The 22,205-nt window shown below is 38.7% G+C and overlaps 1 protein-coding gene across 3 annotated transcripts in view; it reads left to right on the forward strand.

The window, feature by feature from the left end:
• The first annotated feature begins 1,867 nt into the window (after positions 1-1,867).
• CMC1 (C-X9-C motif containing 1) overlaps positions 1,868-22,205 on the forward strand; it is a 43,901-nt gene continuing 23,563 nt past the window's right edge. For all 3 annotated transcript variants that reach the window (XR_005857806.2, XR_006936892.1, XM_418758.8), the window contains exons 1-2: positions 1,868-1,942; positions 11,949-12,041. Coding sequence is in view for 1 of the 3 variants with exons in the window: in XM_418758.8 (XP_418758.2) it covers positions 1,918-1,942; positions 11,949-12,041 (118 nt within the window). In the remaining 2 variants the exon portion in view is untranslated. The remainder of the gene's footprint in view (positions 1,943-11,948; positions 12,042-22,205) is intronic.

A 22,205-nucleotide genomic window follows, 5' to 3' on the forward strand; every position in this document is an offset into this window, starting at 1 on the left:
AAAAATAAAACACCACTAAGACACTTCATGCTCTATAACAGAAATACCCTAAATCAGTAAGGCCAAAGGCAATCGTGTGGAAGATTTTGCCTACATCACGCTCTACTAATTTCTGTGAATGCTTTGGCATGAAGAACTTAGCTTTTAGTGTGGCCTCAAATTGAAAAAATCCATTTTCAAATAAAAGCACTGAATTATCATATGGGGAAACCATGTATATCTGAAAAAAAAAACAAGTAAGCAAACAAAAACCTGTGAATTTGAAAGTCAGATCTCTATTTAAATGATAATTATTTTTATGAATAAATAACCTGAAATTGTGATCAATTTTCTTCCCTTTGAGTTTCTCTAAATTGCTTCTGTTGTTGTCTTCCAGAGGCATACAAGGTTTATGTGGTGTTCTCAATTACCTGAGAATGTTACATTTAATGCTCAGCTCATTTGCACTGAACAGGAAGTAACAATGCAGGATTACAGAGGAAATGCCACACTGAAGAAGAATTTTTGCCATCATATAAGAGGCTGGTGTTTAAATAGACTGATTTTCCATACCACTCATCTTGCCAAAACAGTTGAAGAGGATAGTAGGAAAAGAGAGCAGGCTCTTTGGAGACTCTGGATTCTATCTGTCAAAAAAGTCTTGACTTTCAGTTCTCACTATGTCACTTTGTTTTAATTTTTTCTTAATTTTTGGGGAATCATTTTTGCAGCTTCATGAATATAGTACAAGGGTTGCTCTGAAAGTAATGCCTCCTATTTTATTATGTTGTCCCATGACATCAGAGGTGGATGTTGGTGGCATGGTAGCAGAAGTGGAACCTTCCCATCAATATTCTGTTACATTTTGTGGCTGTGTGACAGATGGCAGCAGAGGGGTAGTCTGACAAAATAGTGTCAGGCATGGAAGAGTGTCTGAAGCAAAGAGGTAGCACTGAATTCCTCTGTTCGGATAAAAACGGCACCTATTAACACTCAGTAAGGCTTGTGAATGCTTATGGAGACCAAACAGTGGATGTGAGCACAGTGAGGTGGTGGGCACCTCTCTACCAAAATCTGTTGTCCTCTTTGCAGCTACTGTAGTTTGTATGGAAATAAACAGAAGGTTTTACTTTCAGGGTGACCTAAGTACTTTCCTACAGATTTTCATTCCATTTTGCTTCTCTATGTCATTGCCCGTATCGTTAACAGATAAAGAAAGACAGGTCAGTTAAATATTCTAGAGACTTGCAAGTAAAAGACCAGAATTATTCCTCTGCCCTTAAAGCATGCTTCAGATATGCCTCAAAACAGAGGCAGACCAAGAGGACACACAGATGGGATTTAACTGCAATAAACTCATAGTGATGGTATGCAAAAAGCACTGTGTATTCTTCCTGTAGACCTCCTAATGTGTGATTTTTCTTAAGTAACCGTACTTAAACAGGAAGTACTCTTTCTTGTCACTCTTTCTTAAAGGGTGCAAACCAACTAACCAATGAAGGCAGCCACTCCTGTAATTCTCATCTTCTTCTTCCAGCCCCCACATCAGACATCCCACAAAGGCTCCTTTGGCCGAAGGCTGCAACACCCTGACCCAATCAACAGCTGTGTCCTCACAGAACTCTGCTTACAGCTCCTGTGGAAGCTGATATCCTCTGCTCTAGGAGACTTCCAGGGACGAGGGACTAAATCACCTCAGCACCACTCACACCCCCACATCCCACTAGACGCTCAATCCCAAACCCGTGCTCCAAGGCGCGTGCGCCCAGGCTCCCTCAGCCCTTCCCGCCCTTTCCGCCTTCCCCTACGCGCGCGCGCCCCCGCCACCGCCCTCTGCCCGCATCGGGGGTGGGGAGAAGGTTGGTCCGCGCCTGCGCGGCAGCGGGTTGGGGCCGGCTACGTAGGGTGAGCAGCTGCTGGCGTAGCGTGGAGCCGCAGATGGAGCCTCCCCCCGGCGCAGCAGGTAGGGGCGGCCGCCGCGGAGCGCTCACCCGCGCCTCCTCTTTCCGTCGGCGCCTCGCCATGGCTTCCTGTGGGAAGTCCCCGCGGGCCTCTTCTGGTGTCCTTCCCGCCGGGTGTGGAAGAGGATCGCTGCGGGAGCCTCGGTGGGCTCGGGCTGCCCCCGGGTGCTCGCGGCGCAGGGGATTCGCTGCCCGCCGCCGAGCTCTACCTCAGCGCTGTGAGCACGACGTGGGCCTCAGGCTCCTCTCAGCGGCAGAATTCGGCCTGAGTCCCGGGACAGCGAGATGTGTGTGTCCCGAGAGCCTCACCGTGCCTGCCCGGGGTGCAAAGCAGCGAGCTGTCGTGGCCCTGGGCCTCGTGTGCACAAGTGTCCCGGTGGCTAATGGCTGTGTCCCGTTGCTGAGTTTAAACCTGTGGCCTAACAGTAGCATAAGGTGCATATGAGCACTGCGTTCCCGGGGCTTGTACCTTTTAAAGGCACACCTGCGTTAAAAGGCCAGGCCTGCAGCGAGTTGAAAGCTGACAGGGCATTCACATTGCCCGTCACGCCTGCGCCTTTCTTGGTGAGGCCTTGACCTCAGGGACCAAAGGGTGCTGGCTGTTTCCTGCTCCTGATGGCAATGGCCAGGGCCTGGCTTTCCTGGCCCTGCTGATTAGGCACCGCTGTGGTGCTCAAGCTCTGGTTTTGTGGATGGCACATCTAAGTGCTGATATGTTAGAGTTAAGAAAATGCCATAAAACTTACGCTGTGTGTCAGCTGGTGGTGGTTGTCAACAGCACAGTTTTGCTCTCAGTTATTCTTTAAAATAAGTTTTTAGTAATTACAATAGCTGAAATTAAGCTATTGTTCATTCTTTGTATGACAAAGAGTGTGATTCTAAAGACTGACATACAGCAATGTTTTGCATCCCCATTTGTTCCTGTTGTTACATGACATGTGCCTCCCACCCTGTACTGTAGTTTTTTTAATCTGTAGTGGTAGTCCTGAGGAGGTGCTTTAGATAGATACTCCGACACCAGTACTGAGATTAATCTGCTAAGCAGCAGCATTGCTTACTGACACCTCGCTCAATCTGCAACCTTGTTATCCTCTAGCTTATCTCCCCGCTAGCCCTGCTCTCAGTCCCTGGCTGTTACATCTCTGCTGAAAACCTCAGAACCCATACTGAAAGCAGAGATGTCTACGTGAGATTGAGGAGAAAGTGGAACAATAGCTATGAGAGGTGTGAGCTGCTCTGTTTGTATCAGTAAGGTGTTAACTCAGATACTCTGGTGTGGTTGCTGTCATTAACTACTTCTTGGCTCACATATGAGAAAAAAAAGAAGAGGAAAAATCACAGTTGAGTAAATAGTTACCATGAGTGATGTTCCATTTATGGCTACAAAGCACACAAATATTCTCATGTCTTATGTCAGGTAGTAGGGAGTGAGTGTCAGGGAGTCCTCCAAGGCTCAGAATGTAGAAGCTGTATGTAGAAGAAGTAGAAGCTCAGAATGTAGAAGAATCACGTCACGGTTCTTATGGAAGGAGGCTTTTTGACAGCCATGATTTGGGAAGGAACTGTGGCTGTGTTAGTAGGTGATTACATTCATAGAATGGCTTGGATTGGAAGGGACCTTAAAGATCATCTAGTTTGAGCTCCTTCCTGTGGGCAAGGATGCCCCCCAATAGATCAGGCTGGCCAATAAATGAACTACTACATAAGTCATTTGAGAAAACTCTGCGTTAACATGATTTTGTGTTGTCCTTCTGAAGAATGAATGTGCTACAGCCCAGCGTGGGTGTTTTATTTATTGTTTTTTGTTTGTTTGTTTTTGTTTTGTGTGCACCACTTCTAAAATTGTCATTAAGATACTACTTTCAGTGGTAGAAGTCATGGGTTATTGGAAGGCACATTTTCTTCTCAACATGCATTTGGTTGTGGTTGTCATTTTTAATAACGATATCTGAATCCCTTTCTGAGAACTCACAAATGCTTAAAGAGAAAAGTAAGGTTACTTGGATACACAGTACAAGGTTTGGCACCGACCCTGGATATTTTTAGGGGCTTTAAAAACTGAGGAACTTAATCATTTTCTTAAGCTACTTGAAGTATCTGTTTCCAAGTGTCTTGTCATCTGAAAATCAAGGTGGTTAAATACAGTAGCAGTGTATCAGTGAAAGGACTGAACTGGCCTTCTGGAATGGTTGGGGCTTGTTTTGAAATGCTATGGACAGTAAAACAGAAATAGAAGAATATATGGATATAGATTCATAGCTTCAGAAGGTAGGAAGGAAAAATGAGAGAGACAGCAATGTCAAATTAAAAGGAGAAAAATATACAAGTAAAGGGAAGAACAGTTTCACCTTGTAATTAAACTTCCTTACATAACATTGGTGATCAAGAACACAAGTTACCATCGTCAAGAAGAGTTTTAAGTCAGATGGGCCTTTCTGATGTTCTTAGTGTCTTTGGCTCCTGTCAGAGAAGTGAATGGAAAGGATAATAGTGATTCACTGAAGTTGTTCAACGGCCCATTATTGAGAACTGTAATGGGAAAAGAACGTGGATGATGTATTGGGACACTCCAGCAAGTTTTAGAATACTGAATAGTTTGAAAGGATTCTTTAGAGTTTAAAATCCAGAAAAACAACTTCAGTCATTTTGTTAATGAAACCAAAAGGCTTTCAGTCTTCTCTCCATGTCAAAACACCTCATGCTGTGCAATTTGTGGCAAACTGAGTGATCACTTGTGTTTTCGGGTCATGTGTATGTGGTATTAGTTTTTAAGGTCTCCGTTGCTTCATTTATTATGTGCTGATCATTCATTAAATCTGTTAGTGCAGAAATCAAAGGTGAATAATGTAGGTGTTGTTCTGTCTTCTTTTTTAATCCTCATTTTCATTAAAAAACAAAAGAATGGTATTTTGTCCTGATATTCAAAATACTTTCTCTTAATTTGTGTGTGGTCTTTGTTATCTGGAATGAAAGATGTAAACTGCATAGCCAGATAAACTATTCATCTATGTCTTGAAAAAAGTGATTGAAGAGCTAAACAATTTCTTAAAGATGTTAGGCAGAATTTTTTAATGAAACAGTTTTATTTTCCAGGTTTGCATGAAAGAAAAGAGAAGTGTGTAATACTCTTGCCATTGTTAATGTCATTGGCATCTCCTCTGTTAGCGACTGGGGGTTTCAGTGGCTTGTACGTTTTCCTGCACCTCATCTTTATCCAAATGCAGGTTACTTTGCACTTAGTCACTGATTTCTTGTTTCTGTTTTGAATGTATACAAAGTTCTGGAATACGCCGCTTAGGTCTAGTTTATATGATGCGCTTGTTTTGGCTTATGTTCTTCAAACAGTTTGTGATGTTTGTGGACGTTTCTGTTTCTTTTTCCAGGTGGAAGTGAGCAGCACATTCTTGGACAACAGCCACTCTTAGGAAGTGTGTGGGGTTGTGGGAATTGTACCCTTGTGACTGATTCAGACCAGAAGTGCTCAAATGTTTGGGCTTCGTGTAAAAAGCGTGGAACCCCATGTGTAGCAATCCAGCTGTATCTGTAGCGATGTCAATTTTTGCTGTCTCAGAAAGTACAAAATGCGTATTTTGATTCTGAAATAGTTGCTGCCTGGTGTCTTTGTTTAAGTGATGAGAAGCTGTGCTTAGAGGAATTTTACATCAGTTTAACAAGTGAATAATTCAGAAGTAATAGAATTCAGAATAAGTAGAATTCTAAATAGTAACACCCATGGTTGTTACTGCCTTCTTAGTTTATTTTGCTGTAATTCTCATCTACAGTTGTCTGAAAGGGTTTGGGTTGGTTTCCTTTTAAGTAGCTCACATCTTAAGTTTTCCTAACTGACAGCTATGCTATTTCTGTGCAATAGTAGCATGAGTGAGCCAGCATAGTGAATATTAAGCCCTGATCTGCATTTGATTCTTTAGGTCCTAGCTATGTTATGTGATGAGGAGTGGAAAAAAAAAAACAGCAACGCAACCTCCCTGTGTCAAAAATCTCCACAAGCAACTTCAGGCTTGGCTTTACTTATTAGTCAGTAGATGTACGAGCATTTGGAAGCCACATGTAATTAACAAAGAAGTGTGCTCTGTCAGGTTTGCTTTTCCTTTTCTTTCTAGATATTACAGATTGTAATACAGCCATTGCTCATTTTTAGTGAACAGGCTCGTCAGTATTCTTGTAATCCAGTACTGCCATATTGCAAGAACACATGAGCCCCAAAGCAAAATGTAAGATAACAAATTCAGCCAGTGAAAAAGGTGAAAATTGACTTTGAGGTGATGATAGAATGGTGAGAAGTTAAAGCTTTGGAAATTTTCCCTGGTGTTGTCATCCCTGTACTCCATCTTAATTTAAAATGATGTGAATATTAGATAGAAAAATCTCCAAATCTGTAACTTTTTAAATACAAAGAAATTTATTCATATACAGCTTAAAAAAAAAAAAAAAAAAAGGCTACTGTATAAAGAAACGGAACTGATCAGCCTCTTTTGATTTTTCAATCAGGATTTCAGAATATCACATACATTACTTTACTTGGATTATAACACTTCTCTCACTTTATGTTGTCCTTCTGTACTTTAAAACCTTGGTAGAAAGCACAGTACTTAAGACTCCCAATTCCTATGCGAATGCTGATGTGCAAATGAAGTTAGCAAACTTGGTGGCATTTCATGTATGCATGAAAATGTTTGCTCTTGGTCCATCATGAGCTGGTTCGCACTGCATGATTTTGACTGGTGAGATTCATTACCTTTAGCCGGATCCTGAATGTTTCTGTGGGACTGAAGTTGCAAAGGAGTATGCTGAAACTGCTTTGTCATTTTGGCCCCGTGAACTTGTTGGAGTAAGGGCACAGGAGTTCCTTCATGGGTTATAGGATTGTATAGGAAGTATTAATTTCATCTTCAAGAACTACAATTGCAGGAAAAAACCCTCCTAGATTTTTAGAAGCACCTGCTTTTTTTTCTGCCCGCGACTTTAATAGATCTCTGTCTAATGATGATGTTGTGGTGATGTGTGACTTTGTATTTCATAAGAGAGCCTTCAGGTAACTGATAACATATTCAGTGATTTAGACCTTTTTTGATGACTGTTTTTATGGTGCACGTATACACACAACTTACAGATGTTATATTAATTCCTGCTAACTTGTTATTCAATCCAGATTGGATAAGCTTGGCCAAGCAGCAGAGATGAAAATCTTGAATGCATTCTTTTCCTGAAGGAGTTGTAAGCTGTAGCTGTCTTTGCCCATTCAAAATATAACTGGTATGCAACTAAAGTAAGTCTGACGTGGGTTTTGGACTCTGCAGTCTGATGAAAAGAATGTTTGTCTGTAAGCATACAATTAACTCTGCACTGCTGTTTCTTTTATTAAGAAAAGTATACTTTCCAGCTCATAGGAAGCCATGAGCTTCATAAAACAAAATAGTTGTATGCTGTCTTAACAGTATATAAATTATTTTTGTGAAGGGATACAAAAAAAGACTAAATCCCTGAATTTAATGCACTTTGCTAACTTGTTACTCTTCGCTTAGCTTATCACTTATACCGTGTTTCTTACTGAACCATCTAATATATCTAAAGGGCTAGTTTGAGTCGGGTTTTTTTTTTTTGAAGTCGCTAGATAAACAACCAAGGACATCCAAATTACAAGCAGAGTTAACCAGAAATACATGTTTCAAAAACTTTCACTGGAATTGCTTAATGCAGTCCCTCTTGGATGCTAAAGGTGTGAGGCTTCTTCAAACATCTGGACAAGTTTTCAACTTTTCTGAGTAATCTGTGTCGTTGTTACCTAAAGTTATCTGAGGAATGAAAGCAGAGCTGTAACTACCAGCAGGATGTAGTGACAGGAGGATGAATAGAGTCAGTAACCAGCACTGTTGAGTGAGGGCAGAGAAGTGATAAAACTTATACTGGGTCGCTGTTCAAGGAAGGATTTCACCTTGGTTTCTCCTTTTTGTAATAGTCTTCTATTCAATATGGCAAGCTGCTAGATTTCTTTTCATTGTTAAGACTGTAAAGCAGCTTCACGTTCCTTCCATCTCTTGTTCTCTTAATGGGTTGCTGTCCTGTGCCATGGCAGGCCTGTGCCGTGGTCCTCTCTCCAGGCCTTTGTGGATCCTATAGCTAGAGGCTAGAAAGCAAACAGAGTGTGTCAGTCATCTCCTGGTTTCCCAGCTTCCACGTAGAGGAAACAAAATGTATATTCTCTACTCTTCTAGTGGTTGCATCCTACTGATGCACGTATTTCCTGGCTTTTTCTCATTTATAGAAAAATAATGAAAAGCATTAAAGCAAATGGTTGCAGTCCTTGGCTTTCCATGGCACTAGATAGCTTTTGCAGCTGAGGGTTTAATTAACTGCAGGAAACTATTGTCTATGTAGCATCATGCCCTACGTCTTACATACAGTCAGAGCTGTTTCAGGCATTGAAATTTACCAAAAACCCAAGATTTTATTTGTGTTAAGAAAAGAAATGCTTTATAATTGTTATGAATGTTCCATTGAATAGGAGTATCTCATAGTTTTGTAATCTCTACCCTTAATTCTTTACAGTACCCTGAAGTGGCATGGAAAATAGTTTCTCTTTCAGAGGGATACTTAGTTTTCTATAGGTTTTGTCCTTGTGTCTTTTATTCTGGCAACTGCAAGCTTAGATCTTTGAGCTTCTGTGTTCCATGTCCCTGTGAGAAGCGGCAGCATTCCGGAGTGTGCTGATACAATTTTGTCTTCTAGCTTTATTTCACCAATTCGTTGGCTGTAGCTTTGCGCTTGTTTTCAAGGAGCCAGTGGCCTAGATGTGTTAATGCCTGCAAGCCTACATTTGGTTTTGACTTAATTCTGTGTCTGTTCATGCAAAATGCTTTGTTTCTATTGTTAATAGTACAATTAACAATACTTTATTATCATTAAATCTGATTTTTGTAACCTTTACTCAAATTGCTTATGTTCATGGTTTGTTCCTTATAACTTTTGCAGTAGCAAATTTCAACATCAAATCCTATAAAGGTAGAATCTGCTTGAAATATTAAGTTGCTGTAACAAGTGTGCCCAAGTTTTGGCTGGGAAAGACGAGGAGGAGAAGCTGCTGCTAACACTTGTTTGGCCTGATGGCAGCTGAGAAGTAGTGTGTTCTTCTCACACTTTACTGCCAAATGCTGAGAGCATCTCGGGCAGCCTACAGAGAAGACCAGGCAAAGTGCAGGAGGATGTGGATAGGAATCAGAGGTATCAACTCTCAAACAAGAGGGGCAAACTGTAAGAAAACCTGTTTCTTGCTTGCTTAGGAATACTTCTATTGATATTTTGAAGAGAAAATAAAACAGCAGGCGAAAAACATTGTAGGTGTATTGTAATGCAGATTGTGTTGGGACTAGTCGGCAGCAAATCTGGTATTAGAATAAGAAATATATTTCTTAGTGCAGACTGGTGAACTATCTAAAGGGAAAACACTACTTATTATTCTAGAAAATGTAATACAGTTGAAAAAAGGCAAAAGGAATTGGTAGCTTCACATCATGACTGTCTCATGTTTTTTGATGAGGTCTTGCTGCTAAGGTGTTGTTTCTTTGAAAGTTCTTGCCATGTAATGTTAGCTGCAGAGCTGTTTTAGTTAGATTAATGTTGATCTCTTTGCAAGTGTTCATAGGTTGCTATCAGAAATAGGATTATTCCACACAAACTTTTTCTAGCTGGTATCTGATATTGTTAATATTTGCGCCTTATTTTTGTTTAATGTTTTGTATAAATGCTAGGGATACCAACTTCAGGAATGTGTTTTGAGATCTTTAACTGAAAATTGCTAATCATATAATATAATGAGTAGTTTAGAATCAAAAAAGAAGATTATTATGGTTTAGACGTTCTAGTTGAAAATCATGAGTAAATACAGTACTACTCAAGCTGAACATCTCCATTCAGCCTGTTTGGAGATACAGATGCATGTGGGTGCAGAAATCTACCAGCTGGGCTGTAGAAAATGATTTGAATTGCCTGTGACTTGCCAACAAACTTTTGAAGAAGAAAACTCCTGTAGATGAGACAGACCGTAAGTGGTCTTTATTCTTGTTTCCTTTATACTGTTCCATAACTGCCTTTAAATGACTGTCATTGCTCTCTTCTGGTTCTTCCTACAGGACACTGCCCCATGTCCTGAGTTGCCCACAGGTGCTGACGTGATGAGGGTGCGCAGTGCCAACTGGGGACTGTCAAATCCTCTGCTTTGGTGGCAGCTGATGTTCCGTTAGCTAAGAAAAAATAAAGTCACAGGCTATAGTTTGAGCCACTGGTGGTCTACAGGCCTGCAGAGAACATCTGTGTGTGCAGAGGGAAGAGCACTTGAGGCACTGGGATAGGGCAGGACTGTAGTAGTGCCAGCTTGTTTTGGCTGGAGTTGCTCCAAGTAGAGCTGAGGCATGTAGTTCGGTGGTGCTGTTTCCCGCCTTACTGTTTGGCTGAACTTATTTCTCCTGCTTTTTAAGAAATGTGCTTTAAAGTTTTAAGACGTCTTACATTCTATCGTACAAATGCTCTGTACAGTAGTTGTACTGATGTCCTGAAGAGCTGTCAGAATTGTATTTAACTGTAGTCGTGTTCTCAGTCATGAAAATGAGAGCATAAAAGCAAATTAATTTGTGGTTAGTATTTTTGCTGCATAAGAGACTGTTTCCTTTCTTTTGCTGTGGAAGTTTTGAACAAGAAATTTTTCAGGAGGAAGAGAAGGTTTTAGTTCTAATTCTGTGTATTGGTCATTATAGCGTTCTGTTTCGTTACCAGACTCCCCCAGTAATATCACAGATACAATGCTGCGAAACCTCATAATGTAGCCTCATAATGTTACTAAGCTTGAAAAGGTGAGGCATTAGAAATGACTAGAGAAACGTTAATCTGTTTCCTTTTGATCTAGAGATAACTGCAGATGCTCTGAAAATTAGTGTATTTGAAAAGAGGTAGATGTTAAATGTTTCTCTTTTCCTTGATTTAATACATCACACTTTTTCGTCCATTTAATCTAAATATTTTAATGTAATTTTATAGTGATTGTCACTCAGAATAACAGCGTATCTGACAGTTTTCATAATGAGAGCCTCACAACTGATTCTGTGTTGAAGAATTATATCAACATCAAAAGGTAAATAGTGTGTTTGAGGAGGAAAATCAGGTATTTGGTATAATGATGTTGAACTCTACAATGTTCTGAACAAATGTTCTGTAAAGGGCTTATAAATCAGAAGCTAAGAAGGAAAAAGCTGTGCTCGGTAAATTCTCACCCCTTTGTTCTGAAGAGAGTTGGTTTAGAAAAAAATTATTGCATGTCCAAGTGATCTCTGTTATCAGTAGTTGTGCTCGTAGTACTCAATTCTGTTCAGAGGCAGCTGCATGGAGACCGCAACTCTACATTTAAATTCAGAATTCAGGTATCAGTGTTTTCTCTTGTTGATTTTTCTCAGTGAAGAAACTCTCACAGATGCTGCGTATAAGAAAATGGTTTCTTGTGTTTCTTTTTAAAGAACCAAAGTCTTCCATGCAGTAATACAAGTTTTAGATTCTGCTCTAACGTGCTGTATTTCTCTGCCTTATTACATGAGCTGAAGAGCTGTAGATTGTATAGATAACGCAGATGGACAAATGTTAATATCTTGGCATAACCCTAAATCTTCGTGCTGTCTTTATGCAGATATCTTATTTAGTAAGGTAGAATGAAGAAAGTGCCACCAGATTTTTTTTTTTTTATTTTCATTATTTTTAGTTCATTTTGCACATGGAGCAGAACAGAAAATGTTCAGGATAACGCTTGTGTCTGTATGAGTAACTTCAAATCTTGGGACTTTCCTGCTTTTCAGTGTGTAGTTCTTCCATGATATTTTCTGCTGTTGGTTTGTGACAGATTAAGTATCTTTGTTCTATTAACAGTGTTGTGTTATTCCCATGGATCGAATTTTTCTAAGCATCAGAGAAAAAACATTTTTCTTTCATTTTTGTTTGTCTCTCTTGCAGAGAATTCTAAGCTGAGGCATGTAGAAAAAGATGTCTTGATTCCGCAAATAATGAGAGACCGAGCTAAGGAGCTGTGTTCAGATAAAGTGCAAGGTAAGAGTTAAATATACTTGAGGAGATTTGATGTATTCACTTTTGTGCCCTGACTATAATCCTTGTTTTTGGAGACAAGTAGTCAAAGAATTAATACGTATGGTCAGCATCTTAACTGTTTGCTGTGAAACCAATAATGCAGTATGTATATGAACCTGCCACGTTGGCCTTGGCTGCTTGGTAGTGTGGAGTGTTAATCAAAAATGACTTGTTCTTGATTGATTCTGATTGATAGAAAACTTTCCACATTTTGATTTGGATTATGCGATGAGGAAGAAACACAAGAGTTACTTGTCCGTATTATTTGATACTTGTATAGATGAAATTGCTTCATGTGACCCTTCAGGTAGGGCCTTCTTCATTATAATAGATTTACTTACAAAGTGCATCCTTTCCCTCATCAGTGCTTTAGTGATGCGTGCACACGGAGATGTGTTATTAGACAGAATTTGTTTTAGGCTGATTCTTTCTGCTTTGGTATTTTTTATTTCTTTTAAAGACTACTGGTTAAAAAAAGCGTGAGCGCACTGTATCCAAAATATGTAGACTTAATAATTAATTATACATATGTTCACTGTACATATTGTGTACATTACAAAACATGCAAAAATAGAAATGAAAAAAGAATGAGATAAAAATGAAATAAGCAAATCAGATTGTGCTACGCTTTTATATCTTTAACAAATGGATTCAAATCCTGCTGAAACTTCTCCTGTAATTTTTAAACAGGTTAGAAAATGTGGTTTCCAAGTTAAAGTATACAGATATATGAGAGGGTTTTATAGTTGAGACACTCGTGTTGTTTTCAGTAACAGTAACAATGGACACATTTCCAAACATCCATTTTCAAAATGATCTTTCCATAGCACAGGTATCTTTTGAAAAGAGTTACTTTCTCCCTCTTTGCTGTAGCATCAGCTTCACCTTGAAGGGGCACATCAAGTGGGTTTGTTTATTTCTTTCTTTTGAAAATGTCTGCCAGGCTGCAAACTACTCACAGCCACCTGTCATCAGACAAAAGGTCAGCAAATCTGCAACACTTGGCTTTTCGTGTAAAATAAATAAAAAATAATAAAAATAAAACAAAAGCCAAGAAAAAGATATGCTTGAAGTTTGACAACTCTTTTAAGCACTCTGTTGCGAGATAACCAGCAAACCTCCCTGTGGTATGAAAGATTTTCATGGTCATTTTGTGTCTCATTGCATTGTCTTGTACAGATTCTGCTGCTTAAAGGGCTTGTTTTTATAGAGATAACTGCATTGATGACATTCTGCAGCCCTTTGTGCTCTTCTGGCTCCAACGTCTTTGCTGCAAACACATGGCTAAGAGTAGTGCGTTGGAAAAGTTTAATGCTTGGTGTTGTCTGTAACCTTTTCCAGGAATCCCTTTTTTTATTCCCACGAAAGCAGCTGCTCTGTCAGTCATTTAACTTGTGCAGTTCTTCCCTAAGTAGTTCTTAAGCACAAGTGTTTCCCTGATGGTGCATGGCTTTTTGTCTTTTGCTGTTAGAGTAGTCTACTAGACTTCAATCATGAGGCTTAATAGGAAAGTGAAGTACTAGGTTTGGTATCATGACTTTAGGTAACAGTGATTAGATTGTTACTGTTTTTACCTTGTAGGTTGTCTGGACAACGAGCTCTAACTGGGGGTAGAGCAAGTGTCAACTCTGCCATTTTTGTGTTTGGTTGTGGTTGTGTTGTTTACACAATCTTCAATTCACAGTTTCTTTACAGAAGTTTTTCTTAAACCACACATCTGTTTTCTGAGGATTAAATTTAGTTACAACCATATAGTATAGTATAAATCAACTTAACTAGACACACATGAAGTACTGTATATCACAGTGTATTGAAAGCAAGCAGATGAGCAAGGGTACTGCCGTCACCCCTTTTACCTTGTGGATCACTCATTGTTGCCTCATGACACCTCGTTTATCTTGTGTGTCCTTCGGATGCCATTTGGACCAAAGGAGGGCACCAACGTCAAGCTGTGTATTACTTATTGGTAATGTTAGTAATGTGGATCGTTAAAAGGGGATGTGAGTTAAAAATCTGGAAATAAGATTTGTAGATTCATCTGTCTCTCTCTTAGCTCTAAGCCAGTTTTGATCAAATTTCTGGAAAGTTAGAGGTGGAAACTGAGTGTTTCCTGTGCATTTTTTTTTAATTAAATAGATGAAGAAAATCTACCTTCATCGCCCTTCTGAAAAAAGGCAATTGCATCACTTCAGTTATTCTGTTGTACACCTTTCAATCCACGCAGGGAAGTGGAGAGCAAATCATGGAAAATGAAGGTTAAACAGTTTTGTCAGCTGGAGAATTTCTCTCTCAAATCCGTTGTGAAATTATTGCTGGAATAAATGTGTCTTGTTAGTACAGGAGGATAGTGTTAATCATGGTAAATAGCATAAAAAACATTGCCTGTAAACAATTACAAACTAGGAGCATAAGCTGTATAATTAAGTAATCAGAACTCCTGAGATCCAGTTGCTGTGCAGCAGAATGTAGCATGTATGAACTGGTGCTGTTTACGTTAAGTAGCATAGGTACTCATTTAACTTGCTCTTAGTTTAGTTTTTTCTACTCTGTGTTAATTTTGTCCGACCAACTTCTGCTAGTATACCTTTGTTTCATCTTGTCTCTAGGAAATTGTGATAAATGTATTACTAGTATAGGTGAAACAGCTATTCTTCAAGTATGGGCCTTTACAATTTTCTTGGTCGTGCTAGCTTCCTATCTGTCCCTACAGGGAGCCCCTGTACATTCAATAGTTCTCTGCATGAGCATTGCGTCCATCTGTATACAGGCCGTTACCTTAGCCTGCAGCTATACCACCTAGAGATGTGTGCTTATCAGAGCTAATAATGTGAGCAGCGACAGCCTGTCCAGCACGTGTTCAGGAGGCATCCAGAGAAAAGAAACCCCAAGGGTTAAAAATAAAAAGAATGAATAAGAAAAGGTTTTGTTAACTCAAGAGGTGGTATTGCTACGCCAGCACGATTACATGGGTGACCCGTTGCTGTGCTGGGTTGTGTTAGCTTAACAGAGTGGCTTAGGGATGAAATAACAATGAAAATTTGTCCATTTTTAAGATAATTTTTAAGAGCAATTAAGTAAGCCGGCCATATTTCATTTTACTTGTTTAAATTCATTTTTGCTTTTTTTTGTTTCAAATTGTTGCAGTGTAGCTCTTGTAAATGCTGCATGTTTCTCAAGAATTGAGGGCATCTTACTTGCAGAATAATTTCTGTGTCCTGTGTTTAAGATTCAAGCACGTTTCTACTGAAAATTACTGTGTTAATAGTTTTGGTAAGAGAATAAACATGCTTTTTGAAGAACACAGATCAATTTTCCATGACCAGAATGCCAACATAAGTATGTACGTGAAATAGTGGACTATTATCGGAGTATCATACAAAGAACAGTACTTTCCTTAAATGTTGTCAAACAAACAAATCAACCACAGTACACTGTCATGCAGGAACTTTTCAGAGTATTTATGCAGACACTGGCATGAATCCTGTTATACCCCTTTAATTCAGTCAGTGTATTCTTGTCATATAATAGAGGTGATTACAAATTTAAGTAGCTGAAATGAGTGCTTATCTGTTGTTGCTGCATCCATTCCTTTCATAAAATAATTTCTTAAGTTGTATTCCTTTGAAATTGTCAAGGTCTTAGTTTTAATTCACCGTTATAAAATCTAAATTGTGAGTAAATTTCTTAAAATCAGCGAATAAGAGGAATCTCAATTTATCATTTTTCTTGGAAAGGTTATCTTAAGCTCATCAAAACATCTGCTGTTTCAGCTTCTTGTGTTCTTCTTTCCATGACTTCTCTCTGCTGTGAAACTAGGAACACTCACCAAAAAAACTGCAAGAGCTTTGGTGATTTTGATTCTGTGTACATAAATGTTTGTTCCATTTCTTAAGGGCACTTATTCTGCAGTTCAGAGTTACTGATTCTGAAATTTTTAACTTGGGGTTCGGTAGAGAAGAACTCTTCAGGACAGAAATATATAAGCTATAGTACTGCAAGTATTGTACATTGAGTTAATTTTGATTTTTAATAGCTTGTCTTGGAAAAAGCAGAAACAGGTAACTTTTAGAGGCTATGGGTTTTGGTTCTAAAGTTGTGTTATGTTTAGATCCGCAAAAGAAAGTACTCAGGTCATTGAGTCAGTCATGAGACTTTAATTTAGTATATCTTTTTCCATGTGATGTGTATTTGTTGTGTTAGAAAATACCTCTTTCCCCCTTTCTAAGCCCCACAAACTTTTTTTTTCCTTCTTTCTAGTGATGAGATTTTAGACTAAAAACTTCTTCTTGTGGTCTTTTTCGTTTTGGTGTCTGCTACTGATCGACGGGTTTGCACCCGTCAGCAAGAGAGACTTGCAGATGTCTTCTGTCAGGTTCCCAGGATTTGTATAGGTAACTGAACTATATGCTTTTCAGAGTGAGTACAGGAATAGGTAGTTCAAATCAGCTTGGTTCTGCCATTAGGAAGGCAGTGAAGTAAAGGAAACAGTTTGAATGATTGAACGCTTGATCCTGCCTACAACTCTGCAGATAAGAATGCGGCTGTTTCTTGTTTGAAGTTTGTTATGGGAGGAATTAATTTTGCCAAGAGGACAGGATGTTCTGTACTTTTTTTTTTTGTTGTTTCCTCCTGTGGTGAGTTGGGAATCTCCTCTGGAGTATTCTTATGTTGGTTCAGGTGTCTGTAGGAAGTAATTAGCAATGTGAATTCATTTGCCCTGAAAAATCTCTAAAGATACTTGGTAATGCTTTAAAAATTGGTTTGGAAAGTGTGGCTGGAAAAGGACATTTCCAGGCAGTCACCCTCCTCCCATTCTCCATGTTCCCCATTAGCCCTCTCCTCCTCAGGGCTCATGTTGATACTTAGTGAAAATGATTGGATGCAACACTACTGCAGGCTTCTCTACAGTAGAGCATGACCAGTGTCAACCAGAGTTTTGATAATGTGCAGTTACTCAACAGTCCTGTCACTGACATTATCTCTGTCCCCGTAGGGGCCACCTGCTCTAGACCATGACCCTTACACCTGACAAATCAAACTCCATAAAAAGGAAGAAATTTCTGATTGAGGTATATTTGATGCTGCACATTAAAATGCCTAGGTACATGCCTGGGTATTTGTCCTTCCAAAAAAAAAGTGTGTGTGTGTGTGTGTATACCTAATATATCTATCTATCTATATACTATATATATATATGTATATATATATACACACACACGCATTCTTTTATAAGAAATGCAAATAATGAAATATACAAAACAGGGAGCTTCAGCTTGGTATGCTGCTCAGTGGTATTGCTCACTTTCCTTAATTGATGCAGACAATCGCATTAACCTGTTGGTATCTGTAGTCTGTTCTGAGGTTAACACTGGCAGGTGCTAAGACTGGTAGCATCAGGAAATAAAATGGCAGCTCATATTTAAAAATATTGATCGATCTCATTTTCTTGAAGCTAACTGAGACTAAAAATAACTGAATTTTGCTCACCTGCTGAACTGCACAGTGGAAAATACCATCCTTATAATCTTTTTGAAATTCGCGTATTTAAGTAATGTATGGAACTATAATCATCTGCTAATTGACTGAAGCTAAATGATCAAGGAACTGATAAAAGTCAGTGAGATTGCATGACATTTCCTGGTAATATTTTTATTGAGCTGCTATGACTGCTTATTTCTTACACGTGCTTTTGTACACGTTGGTGAGAATTTGATGGAAAGCCTAAAAGGTTGCATGGGAGGAGTCATAAACTTTATGACTGGAATAGCCTTTTTCTATGGGAGGAGAAAAACAATGCTGCCTTGTCACCTACAGCTTCATTTTTTCTGAGAAAACTGAGTGACAAAATTGCAGATAGAAAAGGGGAGAAATGTTCTCCTCTGTTGCTGTGTTTATTTTCTGCGTATTGAAGTACGATGTAGTCGTATTGTGTGGCCCTCTCACCTTGTATGAAGCTATTGAGATTACTGTTTGACATACTGTGTAGTTGTCAGCTGTTTAAATGGTATGTTTTGATAGTGCTATGGCTATATTTAATGCTGGTAATGAATTAGTAGGTGTTTTCCCCTGGTTGGTCTTACTGAGAATAAGATGCTGAATCTTTATGATGTTCTCGTCTGTGCACTATAGCTTTTATTTCAGGAAAAGATTCAAGTCAACATATTTCCAACAAACATTTACTCTCATCACATTTAACCATGTGAGTGAATTAATACAATCTCTAGAGGGATTATGTTACATTGAGCTTTGCTCCAACAAACTGAGCAGAGAGAACAGCTATATGTAAATTACAATTTGAAGAAATGAGATCATAGATCTCATGTTGGTTTTGTTTTTTTTTAATGATACTTACGGTATTAACTAAACAAAGCTGATTCAGAAGGTTTCATAGGAGAGAAATATGAGAGCATATTGTGTTGCTCAGTGATGGTAATTGTAAGTATTCTAAGTAGCGTTAGGACTTCCAATAAAATGTTTGGGGAGGGAACTTAATCCATCAGATTTTTTCTTCCTTCCCTGCCTTCATGTCATTTCAACCCAGCTGATACAAGAAATGGGTCAGCCTGCTAGCTTTACCATTGCAACTTAGTTGTGTAGAGTCTTTTTTTATTTTTTTATTAGGGAATGGAACAGCTTTTGCAGGGACAAAGAGAAATGAAATCACTTTCAATGAAAGAAAGAGGCCTCATTATAGCCACCAACAGCAGTTATTGACAGCTACACTTCCTATTAACAAGGAGCATTTAAGAGTTTGGCTGTTGGATCTTTGGACTTGATCTAATTTGCTAGCATTAATTAGTTTCTTTTGAGCACAGACACTTGGTGCTCACAGCTATAGATTTGGAGGACTAATTAGGAAAGAAAATTGAACAGAATGGAGTAAGGCATTAACCTTCAACCATTACCAGCTGGGGCTCTGATAAAGACCACAGAGTCCAAATGCTCCTATTCATGCAGAGAGTACTCTAATGAATATCAATTTCAGCCAGGTTGCCACATCCTGCAAGCACTGTCTTAATTTTGATTCTCTTACCTGTTACAAAATTTTATGCATAGACACTGAAGTGATGGTGATAGTTTGCAGTTCATACTTTGATAGGCTATCTATGTTCTGTCCACTCTTTTGGTTTTCTTAAATTAGAGATTTCATTGGTTTCCATTAAAGATCCCGAATTTCAAATTGTTTTCCCATTCCATCATAAATACATTAATGCAGCATAGATTAATACAGAATATTAACAAATGCTTGTTTAAATAGAGGATGCCTGCGTGGATTTGGATTACTGAGCAGTAATACCCATGGTAAGCACTGACCAAGTTAACTGCTAAGTTCGAATGACAGGATAGCTTCTTCTGCAGCTCTTCGGAGTAGGAAAAGTATTGTATTGTGGCACTGGTTATCACATTTCAGGAGAAAAGCTGTTCTTTCAGACCTTGGGTTTATAGTGTTATAACATGTAGAAAAGGGAGGTATAAAAACAATCATCTTTGTTCTTTTGTACCTTTCTTGGATCATTGGAAGTGCTGGACTTGGAACTAAGACCCAAATCTTCCTCAGCAGCTGTTTCCACTTTTTAGTCGTGTCACTGCATGCTGACAAACTGCCTGTCAAATCAAGCTCACTGTGTGTGTCTCCATTGCTACTGCTTATGTACCTGGGGTTCCTTGCTCACTAATGAAAAGTGTCTCAGTCTCTTATTTGATATTCTTTCTTTGAACTTTTTTCTTTTGGGAAGCACACTAGCACTAACGTGAGTTCTCTGACTTAGGAACAATTGTATCTGTTTGGGTTATGTCTTGTGTTTAGCTCTTTGAGGCTAAGATTGCCTCTTATGTGGTCAAATTGAGTTCTCTTACTGGTAAGCTCCGTACTGTTAGGTTGAGTAGATGATTCCATGCCAGAGGTCGGTTTGGTGCAAGCTATGAAGACAGAAAGACAAACATTGCAATAATGTTTTCTGTTCGGTGGTGTTTGGATCAACCCACAGAAGTGCTGTTGTTGGCTGACAGAGTTGGTAGGGTAGTAGCCAGTGGTTAGGAGAGACATAGTCAAGTTCTTTTTTAGTCCTCCTAAAAAAAAGAGAGGTTATGATTGCAGCCTCTTACTAAGACCATATTTGTATCTTTTGTTAGATGCTAGATGTGCTATTTACTGACCCTCTGTTTTCTTTCCTAGTTGGTACATCCTGATTCTTCTCTTTCAGTTCTTGTTAGTGCCAGCAAATGAGAATGAATTCTGTAGGTACTTTTTTTACTGTCTATTCATTGATGATGGTGATAAACTACAGATACAGTAGTTTATGTATTAGAGTATTACAGTATTATATGACTGTGACATAGTTGCACATATTGTTAATAGTAGTACATGTGAGTAATTGTAACTTTCATATTAACTGTGTGTCCTTGATGATGTACTTCAGCAATTGCTTTGCAGTTTTGGATTATAAACCACTCTTAGAATTACTGTAGAATTACATTCAACGGTAAGACAGCACTTTGTGTAAATAAATCTAATGCTTTAAGAGGTCATGCTATATTCTCTGTGCATGTGTATAAATATTTTAATTGTGTATGAATTATGAATATTAGCCTGGGGTTACTTTTGCACAGAAAATAGGTTATTTTTCAACTGCTGACATCAGAATGTGTTGTGTAGATAGCATTAGGTGCAGCAGTGGAAAACAGAACTTAGTTTTGTGCTTGTATTTGGAACTACAAGCCAATAAATAGTGAGCTTTCGGATAGACTGCAGGCAGTGTTTTGGTGTTCTAAAGAGTGCTTTATATTCAGGGAAAGGTAATGGGGAAAAATTCTAATTACTGCTGTGCTAAGTGGGGTTCAGAATAATAATTGCAAAATCATCTAACAGGCTTTGATTTGAGAAAGCAGTGCATTATGAGAGTTGTACTTTTGATCTCCATTTCCTGTAGACTGGAAAACTACACCTGTTGAACATATTAACATGGAATATTATGAGTCAGCTGAGCAGTCCAAAAAAAAAAAAAAAAAAAACAACCATCCCAAATCAGATTCCAGCAAAGGACAGGAAGGATAAACCTTATCAGGCAACAGGAGAAAGCAAGATAAAGTTGAAATATGGCTCAGTGAGTAGACATGCTCTTAATAAGATGTGGGGGTCTGACTGTTCTCCATGATTTTTGTTTGAAAACATCAGAATGTGGTTAATGAAATCTCGAATTTTCATCCTTCTTTGGGACTAAGCCATTCTAAACTTTTTCAGTGTGGAATCTAAATCTGAAGGTTGTTTAAATAGAGTGAGATGTTCCTCAGGCACTTTTTTTTTCTTTAGTCATGGGAACAACACTGACAATATACAGCTTTAAGTAGTAACTGTTTTATCTGCTGCTGAGTGAAACAATATTTCTGCATGTTATTTTCGGGTACTTTCAATAATGGCAGCAAAAATGATCCCACTTTCCTGCTGCAAAATTTAATTTAATTTTGTTGCTATTGTAATTGTTTTCCAATAAATGTCTACATAGTGCTGCATAGAAAAAGAGTAGAGGAGATTCCTGCTCTGAACAGTGTTCTATTTCCAGGTCTGATTGAGAGAGGAATAAAAGCTACAATAATAAAAGGCCATAAAATACTTGTGCTTTATTGTAATTCCTCTGAATTTTATTTGTAGCATTTTAACACTGTCCAAAAAAAGAAGATATCACGCTGAAAAAAGTGCTTGGAATGTGTGCTGCCTAAGATCAGAATAGATACCTTCACATGAAATATGATCATATGACAGAAGGTGAGAAGTATTTGAGGTGAGGAATCAAAAGCTGCACAGCAGGTCAGAAGATGTGAAGGGGGATGGACAAGGAGTATTAGAGCTATACAGACAGAGCATTGGAGGTGTGGATGAGGCTTTATGTTTATGGAGCAAGAAAAGCAATTCAGCTGCTGCACGCTAGGTGTATTTCAGAGGGATATTATGAAAGATTTGAAAGGAATCCAGTAAGGATGGAAGGTGGTTCTTATGAGGTGATGAGTAGGACAGGAGCTTGCATAAGGAATTTTGAAGACGATAATGTACACTTAAAATGGGGTAAATAGATTCTTCTCTTGAAATCTCCAGTACTGGGAAAGAATTGAAGTTGTAGGCATATTTAG

Source organism: Gallus gallus, chromosome 2 (assembly GCF_016699485.2).
Source record: "Gallus gallus isolate bGalGal1 chromosome 2, bGalGal1.mat.broiler.GRCg7b, whole genome shotgun sequence".
Lineage (NCBI taxonomy): Eukaryota > Metazoa > Chordata > Aves > Galliformes > Phasianidae > Gallus > Gallus gallus.